At 34.5% G+C, this 17,978-nt stretch overlaps 2 protein-coding genes across 2 annotated transcripts; both read left to right on the forward strand.

Annotated features, from left to right (window-relative positions):
• Positions 1–428: 428 nt before the first annotated feature.
• mrn (general transcription factor IIH subunit 4 marionette) lies at positions 429–2,106 on the forward strand. Its single transcript, XM_023165594.2, is given in 2 exon segments — positions 429–719; positions 722–2,106. Coding segments are annotated over 2 exon segments (1,422 nt in total). The 5' UTR covers positions 429–622; the 3' UTR covers positions 2,047–2,106.
• Positions 2,107–2,233: 127 nt separating this feature from the next.
• LOC111509764 (cytoplasmic dynein 2 intermediate chain 2) lies at positions 2,234–13,516 on the forward strand. Its single transcript, XM_023165583.2, is given in 11 exon segments — positions 2,234–2,662; positions 2,713–2,797; positions 2,851–3,075; positions 3,127–3,254; positions 3,304–3,416; positions 3,469–3,676; positions 7,538–7,728; positions 8,276–8,362; positions 8,365–8,429; positions 13,114–13,316; positions 13,380–13,516. Coding segments are annotated over 11 exon segments (1,446 nt in total). The 5' UTR covers positions 2,234–2,603; the 3' UTR covers positions 13,462–13,516.
• Positions 13,517–17,978: the final 4,462 nt, after the last annotated feature.

Here is a 17,978-nt window from a genome sequence, read left to right on the forward strand (position 1 = left end):
GTTCTGAAATCACCACTATTGTGGTACTACTGAAAAACCGATTACATGGAAGACAGTTTCCTGAAAACTGGTAAACCAAATACTTGAATACTAACCAACGAATTTTTAGGGGCGTAATGTTAGGGGCTCTCTGTGATTTTCATTTTTCTCCGTCGACTCATCAGAACACAAAAGTAACTCTTGTGAATTTCACTATTCATTTCAAATACCACAAGATTCAATAATTGAAAAATGTATGGTCACAATGTATGATTTCAATTTTCCCCGTTGAAAATAATTGAGCTATTGACTTATCAATAACACACTCGACAATTGACCAAACCTTATGTTTCAATATATTTTTTAGATACCAGCGACATAACCTTTAGATAGGCACTGCCAGAAACTCCGGTTAGTGTAAGTCAAAAAGTGGTTATTTTTGGAACATTCTCAACAAAACCACCTTCCCACCTCGCACGTATGGTCTGCTGTCACTGGTGTCACTAGTCAATTGAACAGAAATCAAAAAGAAAGGTTTTGAATCTCAACATCAACTACATTGAAAAACATTGATCAGAAAATTAACGGAAATTGTTTCGTTGAATGAAGATTTGAAATATGCAGTTTTATTAAATTTATTTAAATGGCAGATAATGGCGTAGGACCATCAAGTCAAAAGACCGCCTTAATGAAACAAAACAATTTGGAATGTAAAAATCTCTATGATTATCTTAAATCTCGCCCCCAAATGTGCTCGAGAAACTGTATAACCATCCTACGATATGTTTAGCGGTATATAGAGAACTGCCAGAGTTAGCAAGGCAATATGTCATCCGAATACTTTTTGTGGAACAGCCAGTTCCACAGGCTGTTGTGGCCTCATGGGGTTCCCAAGCCTTCTCTAAAGAACACGTTTATGTCAGCAAAGTATTAACGGAGTTGTCAGTTTGGCAAGAGGCGGCCATACCTGGTGGACTTCTTGGATGGATTCTGTCCCCAACATTCAAAAGGCAATTGAAGGTGGCTCTTCTAGGAGGTGGAAAGGCATGGAGTATGTCATCAGCATTAGAAGTTGATAGCAAAGCTAGAGATGTAACTTTTCTAGACGCTTATTCTCAAGAACGTTGGGAGTGTGTGTTACACTATATGGTCGGATCTCAGCAACAAGAAGGTATTTCTGCAGATGCTGTACGAATATTGCTCCATGCTGGATTAATGAAACGTGATGCAGATGATAGCAGTCTTGTAATAACACGACAAGGCTTTCAGTTTTTGCTGTTAGATAGACAAGCTCAAGTGTGGCATTTTTTACTTCAATACTTGGATACTTTGGAAGAACGAGGTTTAGATCTGGTGGAATGTCTCACATTCCTATTTCAACTTAGTTTTAGTACTCTTGGGAAAGATTATAGTACTGAAGGAATGAGTCCAGGATTGTCAGTATTTTTACAACACCTTAGGGAATTTGGTTTAGTATACCAAAGAAAACGTAAAGCTGGGCGTTTTTACCCAACAAGACTAGCATTGAATATAACGAGCAGCCAAAGTAAAGCAGCACCAGATATAGAAGAAGATGCTCCTAAAGGTTACATTGTAGTCGAAACGAATTATAGAGTGTATGCCTACACAGACTCGAATTTGCAGGTTGCACTTGTTGGTCTTTTCACTGAACTCATGTATAGATTTCCAAATCTAGTTGTGGGTGTTATAACTCGTGACTCGGTTAGGCAGGCACTCCGAGGAGGTATTACAGCGGACCAAATAATAGGATTTCTCAAACAACACGCACATCCCCAAATGTTAGAAGCAGAGGTGAAACAACCTCTACCTCCAACTGTCGTAGATCAGATTAAGCTTTGGGAACTGGAACGAAATAGGTTAACTTATAGTGAAGGTGTTTTGTATAGTCAATTTCTTTCTCAAGCTGACTTCAATGTTTTAAAGGAGTATACAAAATCAAATGGATGTCTTATATGGTATAACAAGGAAAAAAGAACTCTAGTTATAAATAAATCGGCACATGATGATGTGAAAAAATTTTGGAAGAGGTATTCTAAGGGAACTTAGATAATTACGAGGTTTTAATATATTTATAAGTGAAGAAGATAAATAAATATCTACATTTTATATATGTACTTAAATACCTACCTCCCTACCTACAATACCAATATGAAATTGGCAGCAATTTTCAGCAACCACTTTGATTCCAGCAACTAAATTATCAGTGGAATCAGTGGAAATACACTATTTCTCAACTAGCTACTTGCTAGTTGAGAAATAACAGTTCTGAAAATACTCTTTCTCTTGTCTCCTTATCAATTTCAGATATTTGCAGAAACAGTATGAAAAAATTTCATGGGTAAACCATTGGTATGGCTTTTTGTTCGGTTTCAAGTGTTACATATTTATACAGAACGTTTTCAAATAGATAATATATACATTTAAACAATCTCTTCAAATTTACACTTATGCTAGGAAAAACAAAAAGCTATTGTTTAGTGTTATTGTTTGGGTCATTTGAAATTCTGCCATTGGCAGTATTGAAAATAAATTGATTTCTTTTGTTTGTATTCAAACCCTTCAAATTTGAAATACTTCATTTGACCAAACATTTCTGGTTGAAAATGTTTGGAACAAAGCATAACGAATGTGTTGGGTTTGAATCTAGATGGAAAGTGAAGAAGTATATTTCCAAAATTGTTTTTTCTTTTCTGTTCATTATTCTCTTTGCAGAGTAATATCCGAAAGCAGTTCGCAAACAACAGAGAATGAATTTTCAGATAAAGGTACCAATACTTTGATAAAAACCAGTATGGAGGTGAGAAATATGACATATTTGGAATTTCTTTCTATTTTGACATTAATTGAAAGGTTCAAACTGAAGAAGATAATTCGACTGAAGTAACTTCAGAAACCGACATGCAAAAATTAGCTACTTGGCTGTCTGGGGTGTATCCTAGAGTCAAAAAGGAATTGGACGAAGCTAACAACTCCCATGCTTTCAGAGGTTATAGGTTACAAGGAGAATCAAACAAAGCAGATTGTAAACTTCTGCAAATAATCAATGTTAGCGGTAAAACTGAGAGTGGGGATAAGGTATTTGTTGTTTTTTTCAGTACTTCACATCTGTAATATTTGTTTTTTTAGGCCATGCCAAAAAGAGTTTCAACTATCAGTTGGAATCAAACTGGCAAAACTATAGCAGTTGCTTGTAATTTTCAGCACAGTACATGGTGTTACCACACTGGCTTTGTAACGCTATATACATTGACTAGGTAAATTGTTCATTTTTCAAGATTGAAATGAAAATAGTTTTTTTCACAGAGAAGAAAAAATTCCTGATTGTCCCAGAAAAACCTTGAATACTGAAAGTTGTGTAATGAGCTTGAAATTCCATCCAATGCATCCTGCCATTCTTGCAGCATCTACATTTTCAGGTAATATCATCACCAGGATATTATAATTTGTGATATCAAAATTGAATTTCAGGGGGTGTGGTTATTTGGAATGTTCAAAATGAAGATGGGGAAGAAATCATAAGTGTCTCAAATGCACATGATGAAGTAATCACACAATTATCATGGGTGAATGATGTAGACTTTGCTAAAAATTTGCTGATAGCCACTTCGAGTACTGATGGACTGTTGAAGTTATGGAACTTTAATATAACCAGTCCAAATTTACTGTTAAAAGTTAGGTAGGTAGGTACTTCTTCGAATCTATCTTAAAGATTAATTTTCTTCACCTTGAAGCACTACTTTGTGCACATATTCATTTATTTGTTCAAAACTACACCGTTGTTCGTTTACAACAGAAATATTATAATGTACAAGGGTATCTTTCGAAAATCCTTTTTCCACACGAGAACAAAAAACTCTCGATGAGTGTTTTGCTAGTGCATGGAGATGAATAAAGACAGTCAGACAGTCTTAGTCATCATCACGTGATGCTAACTTTGTCAGCATATTTGAGCCATATCATTATTTTTTATCTGAAAATTCAAAATATATTCATAGAATGAAAAATAGATATATTTTATATATTAAAAAAAAGGATTACAATGGGTTTCACAGTTGTCTAGCTGCCGTCCCTCTAGGAATCGCAACTCTTTGAAGGAGAATTGTGCGAGCAAAGAGTTAACGAGGTCCCACCTTTTAATGGGCAATTTCTAACACGGATCAGGCAAAGGCCTACCTGGGATCAAAACTAGAGAGGCAAGCCATAATCGTTCAGGTTGTAACATTTCACAAAGAAATAGTTGAATGAAACGAAAATTCTAAAGAAATTATGTACAGGCAGTTGACCTAAAAGTGTACCGTTCAATTGAAAATCTGAAAAAACTTTTGTTTTGACCTTAACTATGAACTCACAAATCATTTGAAAATCGAAGTCAGTGTTTTTAAATAGGAAGTTTTTTTTATCACGAGATAGTTGAAGTTTATCGCACGAGATATATACAAGAATATACAAGATGATTATTCGACGATGACTTTAGATTTGACTTTGATCATAACCGTGAAGGTCGATATCAGTTTTAAACTGGAAACCCAATTTTTTTTTCTCTCGGAAGCAGAACGAGCGAGAAAAATTACGACTTAATTTTATAATGAAACATTCAGAATGGTAGGCTAATGGAACGACTCAAGAACAGAAACAGTGCAAGTTATTTTCATTTAGTTTCTGGTTGTCCTACGGTGGTCTATTTTTGATCCTGGAAAAGAAATGGAGGGAAAATGACTATCGGTTATAGCCATAAAACATAGTTCAATCCATCCAATTCAAGAGTAAATATCTCACCTAACCAGTGAAAGTTGTTGTTGCAATTGAACCATCGGCTTGAGTTAGGGATGGAATTATAGATTTTATAAATTTCTGGGTCTAGTTTATGCCTAATTCTTTGATTGTGACGTTTTTTTGCTGTCATTCATTCATTATTGTTGCAGCTGTTGCGAGCATTAACAAACCTGGTACGGTTTTCGGCAGTGGGATTTTTGCGCCACTGCCGATAGGCGAGATTTCTGAAGGTGACAGCTTGCTGTCATTTCATTGAAAACTGAATATATGCATTCATGGATGATAGAATAACTTTCGTGACTTCAGAAGCATAAGTTGATGAATCTTTAGAGATGAAAAAACATCCAGCTAGGGAAAATTTCGGAAATGGACACTCAACACTGAAATGAGTTTGTGGTCAGAAAATCCCAATGGAGACCTTATGGTGACTGTAAATTTCTGGATTGGTTGTTTGGTATATATCCAGAAGACTAGCATATTCTCCATCCATTGATTTGCAGAAAGTCAATGGTGTTTGCAAGTAAAGAGAATAGGTAGTGTCCTATATTGTCTATCGCTAGGTATGGTCGATAAATGCAGCATATGAATTGGGTGATCTGTGATATTATTTTGAACCACATAACATCAAAATGTCGGGGTTCCAACATTTCTTCTCGTTGACAGGATAGATCGCTTGTGATAAAAAGAGATATTCCAAAGTTCCGTCTGAATCGGGAGTGGAAATCATAACCGGGATATAGAAAATTGACGGGGTTTGTTGAAGCACTGACTTTTGTGAGTGCAAGAATATGAGGACTATTTGATTGCAGATGTTGGTGCACTGTGTTTATATTTGGGTTGAGTCATCTGATGTTGCAGAAATCGATTTTGAAGTTGCTAGACGGCCTCTGTGGACTGATGTTAGGAAGATCCTGCTGACTGTCAAAAATAGTGGTTTTCGAATAACTTCTGTAGGATGATGCCCCTGAGGAGATCCGATTGAGGAGCTATTTTACCTCCCTAGGAGCGTAATCATGCATTTTTCCTTATATTCCCACCCTTGAAATCGAAAACAGCGACACAGCAACGAAACGTTAGCCCGAAAGCAACTTCACGCTGCCCAAACCGTTGCGATGGTATCTCACCGGGTGGGTCCAGCATCTACCATCCGATCTATATTTAAAATGTGTCAGGAATTTTTTCTGATGTGGTCGTTAGAAATTTTTCATTTTCAGTGGTGACAATATTTGATAAAAATAAAGTGGTGGCTGTGTATTATATCTCATTGTTAGCAATCATGAAACTCGTCATAAAAAAATTCAGATATCTGATATGTTTGAACCGTTTGTTTGAAGGTTGTTGACAATATTTCGTGGTGTATTTAATCAGTCCGGACTTCTATTGTCTAATATATAATATAAATTTATTTGAAATCCCTGAAAAAAATTATTAAATAGATTAACCGAAAATAACAATTTTATTAAACAAAAAACTGAAATTACAAAACAATAACATACAAGCAACAACCAAAAAAATAAGAAATGAAATATTAATAAAAGCTGAAAATTAAAAAAATTGAAAAATATTAACAAAAAATGAAAAATAAAAATTGAAAGATTCCAAATCAAGTTACGTCACGACGTTCCGATTGTTAGTATCCACAATCGTCTTCGGGTGATAACTGGACTTCCTCCGAGATCTGAATATTTATAGGTCATTCGAGTGCTTTCACCTATCCCCTCTTCCTTCTCTCCGCTAGCTTGACTGAATGCGTAGAGATACGTAACATATGGAAACCTCTAATCAAGCGAAAAACGACCAACTTCCGCCAAACGGTCATCTCCCGCTAAAACCAATGAAGCGGTGAGAGGGAAGAGGGGATAGGTGAAAGCACTCAAATGACCTATAAATAGTCAGATTTCGGACAAATAAGTCCAGTTATCACCCGAAGACAATTGTGGATACCAACAATCGAAACGTCGTGACTTGACTTTGTTTGGAATCTGTTAATTTTTATTTTTCATTTTTTGTTAATAATATTTTTAATTTTTTTTAATTTTCAGATTTTATAAATATTTCATTTTTTATTTTTTTGGTTGTTGCTTGTATGTTATTGCTTTGTAATTTCAGTTTTTGTTTAGTAAAATTGTTATTTTCGGTAAATCTTTTTAATATTTTTTTTCAGGGATTTCAAATCAATTTATATTATATTAGACAATGGAAGTCCGAACTGATGAAATGTTCAAACCATTTCATTGAATAGAACTTCCAATCAAACTATAAAACCTGGCCACCATTTAATCCTTATCGGATATGGTCGTTACATTAAGAGTATTATAATTTTTGTTTATTTTTTCAATTCTAGTTTATTTTTGTGAGAATATCTTCTGCTATTCTTCAAAAAATATATTATCATATTCATTATTTGTTCATTAACTTACATATCATATTCGAATTAAAATATGTGTTACGTGGGTTTGTTTAACCCATTCATTTCTGGTAAAATAATTGTTTTTTTTTACAAATTAGCGTTTTTATGTTTTTGAATTTCATACTCATTATTTACTTCGTTCTATTTTTTATATATATTGTTTTAAATAATTCATCTGAATATTTTGGTTCTGATATTCTTAGTATATTCAATATTTCATTCATTATTATTCTTCTCATAGATTTCAAATCTGTTAACACTTTTTCAGACAGTGGAAATTTGAATCTATAACTTTCAGCTAGAAACATAGTCAACCTCATTCAAGGAAATAACGGTATCGTTATGTTTTTTTAGGTACAGAGTAAAAACTCCGGTATTGAATTCGATACATAGAAAAAACGAATCCCCAGAAAATGTTTCATCAAAATCGTTGCGGGGTGTCACTTGTTTTGACTTTTCTAAACATGTTCAGGATATGTTTATTGTTGCACTGGAAGGTGGACACATAGTTCAGTGTTCTGTACTGGGGACAACGGAGGTTAAAGGTAACTATAACAGGTTTTACGGTTGAGGTTTTCGCGGCCGAGGTTTGACGGCCGTCGATTTTTGGAATTTCTTCCTGACGTTTCGCCGACGCAAGTGGCTAGCTTCCTCAGAGGTTTATATCTCCTGAGTTAATATTCGATGACTGGATATTACGGTTGCGTAAATCGTATTTATGTTGACTCAGGTAGTTTGATATGCTAATACATTTACATAATCAAGGTACAGGTATTAGCACACCAAACTACCCGTGTCAATATAAATACGCGTTACGCAACCGTAATATCCGGAGATTAACTCAGGATGTATAAATATCTGAGGAATTTAGCCACTCACGCCAGCGAAACGTCAGGAAGAAATTCCAAATATCGACGGCCTTAAAACCCGAATTTAAAAAATATGTCTGGATTTTGATCTTTGAAGAGCAAGAAGGATGTTGGCATTAGCAGTTAACAAATGTTATAGAAGAAGAATAGATAAAGAACCATATTGTTCCTGTTTTATATTTAACAAAAAAAAAATTACTGAGATATTGTACTTATTTCTTAGGGAGCACGAAAGAGGAACCTCTATTAGATCCTGTTTTCAAATATTACCTACCACATGAGGGCGAAGTGACTTCCGTTAGTTTTTCTCCAATCGTAGCGAAATGTTTATGAGTTGTGGAACAGATGCTGAAATCAGAGTTTACCTAATTGGACAGGTAAAAGGTCAAATTCTTTCAGAACATTTTTAAAATCTCTTTACAATAAAAGACGGTGAAATAGAAAGAAATGTGGTCAATACTCGTGAGAATAAAGTTTGTTGTAAATCATTCGAGCGAGTAATGTCCATTATTTCTCGCAAATTAAATAGTACTTAACTCAAAAATAATTTGGGAAAACTTCCTATTTTTGTTATTTTATTGAATTTCAGATGGTTTGAAAATTGGGTGGTTGAAAAAATTCAAGAAAGTTCTGTTGTCAGTAGGTTTTGAAACCGCGAAGTTCAATCCCGAGTTCTTAAAACTACACTATAATCGTTAATGAAAATAAATGCGATATAAAAGTATACAAGTTTTGAATTATTCTAATTTTATTATTGAGTCACGAACTTTCACAAAATATTTTTTTTGGCACATTAAAAATTTCCATTGAAGGTGATTGACAATGTTTCATGATGAATTTCATTTGTTTCGAATTTCATTGACTAATATTATATAAAATGATTTGAATTATCTAAAAGAACCAATGCAAATTAAAAATTAAAAAGAAAACGTGAAAATAACAATTATATTGAGCAAAAAATCCTGAAGTGAAATTACAGTGAAATGAAATACAAGTAAAAAAAAATAGAAAAATCAAACAAAAAATAAAAAAAAAAACAAAAAATTAAGAGATTCCAAGCTACTTCACGACGTTTCGATTGTTAGTATCCACAATCGTCTTCGGGTGATGACTGGACTGGTTCCTCCGAGAGATGACTATTTATGTGTAATTCGAGTACTTTCACTTATCTCATTTCCTCTCTCCGCTTCAACAGTTTTGCGGGAGATGACCGTTTGGCGAGAGATGACCGTTTGGCGGGAGTTGACCATTTCCCGCTTGATTATGGGTTTCCATATGTTGCGTATCTCTACGCTAGCTTGGCTGAATACATTGAATTTCCTTCTAAACCAATGTTCCTCCCTGTGTATGATCTCAGCTTGGGACCACTCGATGTTACTTTTATTGGTCCAAACATGCTTTGCTATTCCTGATTTGCTGGTTTCCCCTCGCTGTGTGTTTCTTGTGTTCGACAATGCGAACTTTCAATGGCCATTTAGTTTCACCGATATAGGATTTTCCGCACTCACAGGGTATCCGGTGAATGCAATTCTTGGAATCGCAGTCCGCGTTTGGTGGCCTGGTTTTTGTGAGGTTGCTTCGGATAGTGTTTCCGGATCTGAAGCAGATTCTTATGTTGTACTTGGACCCAATTTTTCTTATCCTTTCCGATAATCCTCTGATCTAGGGAAGTGCAAGCACTGTTTGTGACGGCTTCAATCCCTTGCGAGGCTCTTGCTGTCTTTTCGCCAAAGTCTGTTCCACCATCGCTTTGGAGTAGCCATTCCGTTGAAGATTATTTTTGATGATATCTAGTTCCTTCTCGAGACCTTCCTAAAAACCCATAATCAAGCGAAAAATGGTCAACTCCCGCTAAACGGTCAGCTCCCGCAAAACCGGTGAAACAGAAAGAGGAGATAAGTGAAAGTATTCGAATAACCCCTAAATAGTCATCTCTCGGAGGAATCAGTCCAGTCATCACCCGAAGACGATTGTGGATACTAACAATCGAAACGTCGTGAAGTAACTTAGCTTGGAATCTCTTAATTTTTTGGTTTTTTAATTTTTTGTTTGATTGTTCTATTTTTTTACTTGGATTTTATTTCACTTCAGGATTTTTTTGCTCAATATAATTGTTATTTTTAGCTATTCTCTTTAATTTTTAATTTGTATTGGTTCTTTTAGGGATTTCAAATCATTTTATATAATATTAGACAAGGGAAGTTCGAACTAATTAAATTCATAAACTATATATTGATGATTAAGTTTGATGTTTGAGAAATTATTTTGAATTAGGTTAATTCTCAAAGTGAATGAAACACTATTGTGAATTTATAAATTTGCTCATCTATGATTGGCCTCTGAAGTAGAGAGTTATTTATCTAACAAGAAACGGTCATATAATTGATGATAGTCAAAGAAATATGTATTTACCTAATTCAGTAGTTCGACCTTCATCTATTACACCAATATTTTTATATCAGAAAAGTTATAGTCTATTTCAAAAGAGTTTAGAGTAATAAATCATGAAGCGTCATAAAATTTGCCTGAATTTCGTTGTCGTCCATGGGCGTAGGCAAATCTTAGGATTATTAAACTTAATAATTAAAGTAAATTAAAAATTACAGACATAGATAATAATAAAAGGCCATTTTTGGGAAGTAATTTGGTCTAAAACTAAGTACCTACATGTATTTAGGTAAGTAAAATTTCTTAAAAAAAGATTAAGATTAATTTTAGTGGTTCTTGTAAACTTATTTAATATGCAATTTGGGTTCATATACTTGAGCATGATTTCTCAAAAAAGGGTTAACACTTAGTTCCGAGGTGCCATGTCATTATAATAATCCCTTTTTGACCCTGCCCACCAATCATGCAATACCTATTAAACCCAGGTAATTAAGAAAAAGGGTTTAAATATATTGTAATGGTGTCTTAAACATTCGAGTTATAATAGTAATTGTTACTACACCAATTAAACGTACAGTGATATTGTGATATAGAAATAGTGAAAAAGTTATAAAATGGGGACATTTACTCCAAAGAAAAAAAGTGTAAAAAATTCTCCGCTATCTGTTTGCGAAAAAGTTATAATTTTAAATGTATATGATTGCATAAAACACGATCACCCTAGTTTGTCTGTGCAAGAAAGTGTTGAGCGATGTGCCCGAATGACTGGAATTGGACAGTCCACGATTTTTAAATTATTGCGAGAAAGAAAGATATCAGGCCAGGTAAGTCCATGCAAGAGAAAATCAGGAAGACCAATAAAAATCTTAGATGAAGACACCAAATGTGACATTCGAAGAAAAGTTCATTCGTTTTATTTTAAAAAGGAAATACCCACTCTTGAAAAAATATTTATCGAGATAAGCCAAGATAACGATATTCCTTTGATATCCAGAAAACTTTTATGGAAAACTTTAAAAAGTATGAATTTTGCCTGGGAAAATCACAATCGAAAGGCACTATTACTGGAAAGTGATGAAATTGTTTGCTGGAGACGAAAATATTTGACAACTATAAAGCAGTACCGCAGAGAGCAAAAGAAAATTTTTTATCTTGATGAGACGTGGATAAACGAAGGTTATATAGTCAAAAAAATGTGGCAAGATAAAAATATAACAAGTTCTCGCCAAGCTTTCATAGAAGGCCTTTCGACGGGTATTAAAGTGCCTTCGGGAAAAGGGAAGAGGCTTATAATTGCTCACATTGGAAGCGAAGACGGATTTTTAAAAGAAGGTTTGTTAAGCTTTGAGTCGTGCCGGACGGGAGATTATCATGAGGACATGAATTCGGATGTCTTCGAAGACTACTTCGGGGAAATGTTAAAATTTCTTTCAGCTGATTCGGTCGTGGTTATGGATAATGCAAGCTACCATTCAAGGCGCTTAGAGAAGGTACCAACTTCAGCTTGGAGAAAGCAAGAAATTATTAACTGGCTGTCAAATAAAGGTATTCAGTTTGAGACGAATTCAGTAAAGAAGGAACTACTAGCCATAGTAAAACAACATAAATCTCGCTTCATGAAATATGCCGTAGAAGATGTAGCAGAAAAGTATAAAGTAACTGTGCTGCGCCTACCGCCATATCATTGCGAATTAAATCCTATAGAACTTATATGGGCACAAGTTAAAGGATATGTTGCAAGGCACAATACCACATTTAAAATGAAAGATGTCAAGGTATTGTTTGATCAAGCCATTATGGAAATCACATCAGAAAACTGGCAAAAAGCAATCCAGCATGTTTTAAAAGAGGAAGATAAAATGTGGGAACTGGACAACTTGGTCGATCAGGTGGTTGACCCTATAATTATAACACCAGGGGATGATGACAGTTCTTCGGATGAAGACTATACTGATGTAGAATAATTTAATTGAATTGTAAATATACTGTAGCGGTATAAGCAATCTGGACAGAGACCAGTGTATCAGTGACAGTGACACTTTTGCTTAGGTTAGGGTTTAGAATTAAGGGTAGTCTGAATAATTATTTTCTCGGAAGGTTCTCGAAAATTGTACCTAGTAATCTCTAGAACATTCAATTAGGGTATAAATAGAGTGTTGTTAAACGTTAAGGGAAGTTCACAGTTTTAGTATTGTTCAAGTGTCAAATTGTAATAACGTATCCAGTAAAGTTCTTGTCGTTTTTGTGAATAAATTGATTTAAAGTCCCCACAAGTGTTTCAATACGTAAAGTTCGTTCGTGTGTGTTTGTGAGTATTTCCCGATTTCGGTTCGTATATATTTTATTGTTACATTTTATATTTTTTTAATAACACTGTTCTGCTGTATTAAATTTTTATTTCCTTTAATATAATTGTTATGAATGCATATTCTTTTGGCAATTATCCCACTAGCGCGCCTCTGGCTCAGTATTTATCCGTCGATAACAATGGACAAATCCCTTAAAACAGGGTGATACCTACCTGCTCTTTATGAAACGACATAATTTTGCAATGCGGACTAGGGAAGTGACAGAATTTATTGACGGATCACCCTGTAGCGCTTTTGAATACTTAATGAGATTTTATTACTCTACACTCTTTTGAAATAGACTATAATTTATTTTTATTGATAGGAAGAACCTGCTCAAGTAATATTCTTGCGACATCTCATGAATGATTTGACTTTTATACCACATGAAGAAAAATTAGTAGCTGGTTGTGGAATGAACGGTTTCTTCGAAATATTTCATTTGCAAAGAGGAAGACCAATTGAGAATATTACCAGTGAAAAGATAAAAAAGACTACTTCAACAAGTATTGCAATGAACTGTAGGAGGTTAGAACTTGTATTAAAATTTTGCACAATAGATAACTTATGTCAACCTTATTTCGTTTTTAGGAACAATATAGTTGCTGTGGGAAATATAAACGGGGAGTTACAGCTATGGAATGTTCCTTGGCGTCTATTTGCTATAAATTAATATAAAAGACAGTGACATTGAGACTGATGAAAAATAATAGACTTTCCTTGAAGAATTTGCCTTTTATTATTGGAAAAATCTGTTAGAAATCGTGTTATTTTCGCTCATTTACCTATTTAAAAACCAAAATATGATTTTCAATTACTTTTTTTATTAAATTGATGAATGTAGCCCTTACTACGTGGTAGGAAATCATAATGAAGGAAAGATAATTTAAACTTTCTATATTTCATACCAATTTCATTTGTAACTAACGTTACTGCAGTTTCGTTCTATATGGAAATTTTCAAAGTTATACATTAAACTTACAATGGGTTGAATGAATGAAAATCGTTTATTACAAATTTTAGAGGTATTTACAATTTTTGTGTGTGTGTGTTTGTGTAGGATCCTGCTATAGGCTTATGCCTCTTCAGGGTGAGTGAGTTGTGTTTTGTGTTGGTGTTTGTGTTGTGTTGTTTTTGTGGTCCAGTTTTCTTCATTGTTTTCAAGTTAATTCATGTGGTAGTCCGGGTTCGTTGCGGTGGTCAATGGTCCAGATGTTGGGACTCGGTACGGGTTTTTGGGTCGGGGTTGTGTTTGTTTCGGTTCTTTCCGGGACGCTGCTACAGGTATCCGCTATCTGTATCCCAGTGGGAAATCCTCTAGGATGTCCTGGATCGGCTCCGGTGGGTCGGCTCCGGTGGGTCTTCCATTGCTCCCAGGAGTCTGGCTGGGGGAGCTTTTTCCTGGGTTTCCTTCGGGATCCTCCACGGCTTTACAATGGTTTATTACATTAGCCCTTATATACCACTCCTGTAGGTAATAATAGAGGTACTTGGCTTGATTGAGTACCTGCATTTACAATTTACAATGCGGATGTGCCAATTTGAAAACCGGTGAGTAAACTAAATTGATTTGATCATTTGACAGATTGCACCCGCAATGTTTATGCTTGTGAATTTCCAAGGATTCTAAATTATTGAGTTTGTAATCCTTACTTGCATAGTGCAAAATTTCCGTATCGTTTAGATTCGGGAACTTGTGGTTGAATGCCAGGAAATGGTTTGAAACGTTGAATCATTTTTTCCTAGTCTGAAGGACCCTTCATGTTCAACATACCGTTTTTGTAAATTTCGACCACATTGTCCCACATAAACACTATTACACTCTGGACACTTAAGCTTATAAATTCGAGATTTCTCCAACGTTGGATACGTTAATAACAGCTACAGCTGTTGCATTCAAACAGACAGATAATAGAGTTATAGGGGCATACAAGATCAATGAAGTAATTCAGAACCATCTATTCTCTTTATCAAACAGTAAAGAAACAGGCATAATAAAAACTATACAACAAAAAATGAGAAAAAATGATCTAGTTTTCACGAAAACTGATAAATCGAATGCCATCGTTATCCTTGAACGAGAAATATATGTTCAGGAAATTGAATCAGTCATTCAAAATGAAAACCTTACTGTCATCAAGAAAGACCCAACGAAAAATAACCAAAATGAACTGAAAAATTTCCTCTTAGATACTAAAATCATTTTCACGGAATCAGAGAAACGGAGAATCACCAACATGAACCCCTCTTGCCCTAAACTATATGGCCTGATAAAAACACATAAAGAGGATAATCCCATAAGACCGGTAGTTTCGTATATAAATAGTCCAGTAAGGTAACTAGAAATTCGTCTTAACAAGTTGTTCAAAAATATTACCAATTTTGTCCCACCTCACAGCATTAAAAATTCACTGATTTCAGTAGAAAACATAAGGAACCAAACCACGCCACATAATTCAATTTTAGTTTCATTCGATGTGAAGAATATGTTCTTCAACATACCGTACAACGAGTATAAGCCCCTCATTTTATATATTACATATTAGATCAAGCCAAAGTAGACCATACTACTTCCTTTGAAGTTTCAACAGCTTTCGATGTGTTTTCAAATCAGAGCTACCTACAGTTCAACAACTTAGTTCACTTTCAGCAGACATATTTATGAACAGCTTAGAGACCACTATAGTAAATTCCGACCTGGGTAAAAAACATATTCATTTTTGGTACAGATATGTAGACGATATTCTCGCCTGTTTATCCACCAATTTATGACATTCATGAATAATCTCAATAGAAACATTCAGTTCACACTCGAAACAGAAACAGATAAATTTTAGACCTGACCATTACACACAATCAGAATAAATTTGAGTTCAATGTTTTCAGAAAACTTAGCATTCTCACTGCCTTTGTCTTCTAACAATCTAGCTAGGGAAATTGATATAATTACAGAGATAGGTCGTAATAATGGTTTCAACGCAGAAGTTAGTTAGAAAACAAAGCCGTAAATTCACTCTAATATATTTTGGAAAAATAACAGAGATAATTTCCGGTTTCTTCAGAAAAATCAATGTGGAAGGGCATTCAGACCACATGCCAGGTTATCTGATTTCCTTTTCAATGCCAAAGATAAGGTGGACAAGTTGGAGAAATCTGGAGTTTATAAGCTCAAGTGTCCGGAGTGTAATAGTGTTTATGTGGGATAATGTGGTCGAAATTTCCAAAAACGGTATGCTGACCATGAAAGGTCCTTCAGACTAGGAAAAAATTATTCAACGTTTTAAAATCATTCCTTGGCATGCAACTGCAAGTTCCCGAATCTAAACGATACGGAAATTTTGCACTATGCAAGGAAGGGTTACAAACTCAATTATTTAGAATCCTTGGAAATTCAGAAGCATAAAAATTGCGGGTGCCACCTGTAAAATGATCAAATCGATTTAATTTAGTCACCCGTTTTCAAATTAGCACATCCGCATTGTAAATTCAGGTACTCAATGAAGCCAAGTACCTCTATTATTTACTTACAGGGGTGGTACATAAGGGCTAATGTAATAAACCAGTTATTTTAATGTATAAGTTTGAAAATGTCCTTATAGGACTAAACTGTAGTAACGTTAGTTACAAATAAAAGTGGTAAAAACATAGAAAGTTTCAATTATCTTTTCTTCATTACTTTTTTCATTATTTACTGACGAACCACAGTGCATTCCAACCCAACTGGTTACCGTCTCTCCGTTTCTATCATTTTTTTTAATTTCTCAAATAAAAAATGTCATGAATATATTTTCATCTTTCTTTTTACCTGCTCCATCTACCTCCGTGACAGGAATATCAAATTTCTTACTTTTCTTTCCTTCATAAGCATATTGTAATAATAGATTAAGCAAAATTTGACAAATTGGGCCACATTTAGGTAAAGCTGTTGAGCTCTGTATGGACTTTTTTTGAAATCCGCGGGATTCTCCATACATATATCTAGATTTGTATTCATATTTTAGATACAGGGTGTTCCAAATTCGATTCTCACCATTGAGATCTCGAAAACTATGAGAGATACGAAGATGATTAAATTGAGGCAAAGTTGGGCATTTACCTGCTGTTGAGAAAGTTGTGAAATTCCGAGTATATCCGGAGATATCCGGAAAAAACAGAAATTTCGGAAAATGGTTATTTTTTTTGCTGGCTTCATTTTTCGAAGGATTCGAAAATAAATTGCACTTCCACATTTCCACTTTTTTTCTGCTACATAATGGTGTTTTCAGAGTTGCTATCCGACGTTTCGTCCTCCGGCCACCATCATCTTTATTTTTCTTATGGGCGGTGCATTAGGCTTTTTCTGTTTTGAATTCTTTTTCGAAAAATTGAAGATATTGAAAAAAATGAATTCTTAACATAATAGGCTTTGACTTTGATGTTTCTAAATTTAACTTTCAATTTGTTACACTCAATGACATTTTGCTACTGACTTTAACGAATGAACAAAGAAGAGATATGATAGAAATTTATTACAAATACGAAAGAAACAGTGTTAGGACATCGGAAATGTATTCAAACTTGTATTCCGAAAGACAAAACTGGTGGCAACTAAAGATCCGATAATCTCTTCTGTTACTGAATTTTTTCTTTGGTAAAATGCTGCAAAACAGATTTCTAATTTTTGATTCTACTCATTTTATATACGTTTCCGAAATACTCGCGAGTTTCCAATTGTCATCTCATTTCTTCGAAAAGATAGAGCATAGGACACGTGCTCCTCATACTCTCCGCCTCGTTTACCTGTCTCCAGGTAAACGAATTGATCGAGCATCTTACCTGAATAAATAGTTGATTTGGTATTTAAAAGCATGCACCAGAATCATTCGCCATTGTGTGTGTGGTGATTGTCGAATCTCAAGTGGAGTGATTTTTGATTAGATTTTCAAATTCAATATAAGAAATTTGGCTGCAATCAGTGATTTTACAGTGGTAAGTAGATAGAAGTTTGAATTCCATCTATCTGTTACTACCCGTAAAATAATTGGGGGAATTCGGGAAATTGAATTATTTTATTCACCTCTGTTGACTTGACTTGGTGTGTATTGGAAATCAATTGTCCAGAATATTATTAAAAATATTCTTACCATTGATATATGTTCAATATTAATACTCCTTTTTATAATTTTTCAGAGAGATAATTTTCAGAGAACA

The sequence above is a fragment of the Leptinotarsa decemlineata genome, unplaced genomic scaffold (assembly GCF_025532065.1).
Source record: "Leptinotarsa decemlineata unplaced genomic scaffold, Ldec_3_MD MMD2_tig00000199_RagTag_RagTag, whole genome shotgun sequence".
Lineage (NCBI taxonomy): Eukaryota > Metazoa > Arthropoda > Insecta > Coleoptera > Chrysomelidae > Leptinotarsa > Leptinotarsa decemlineata.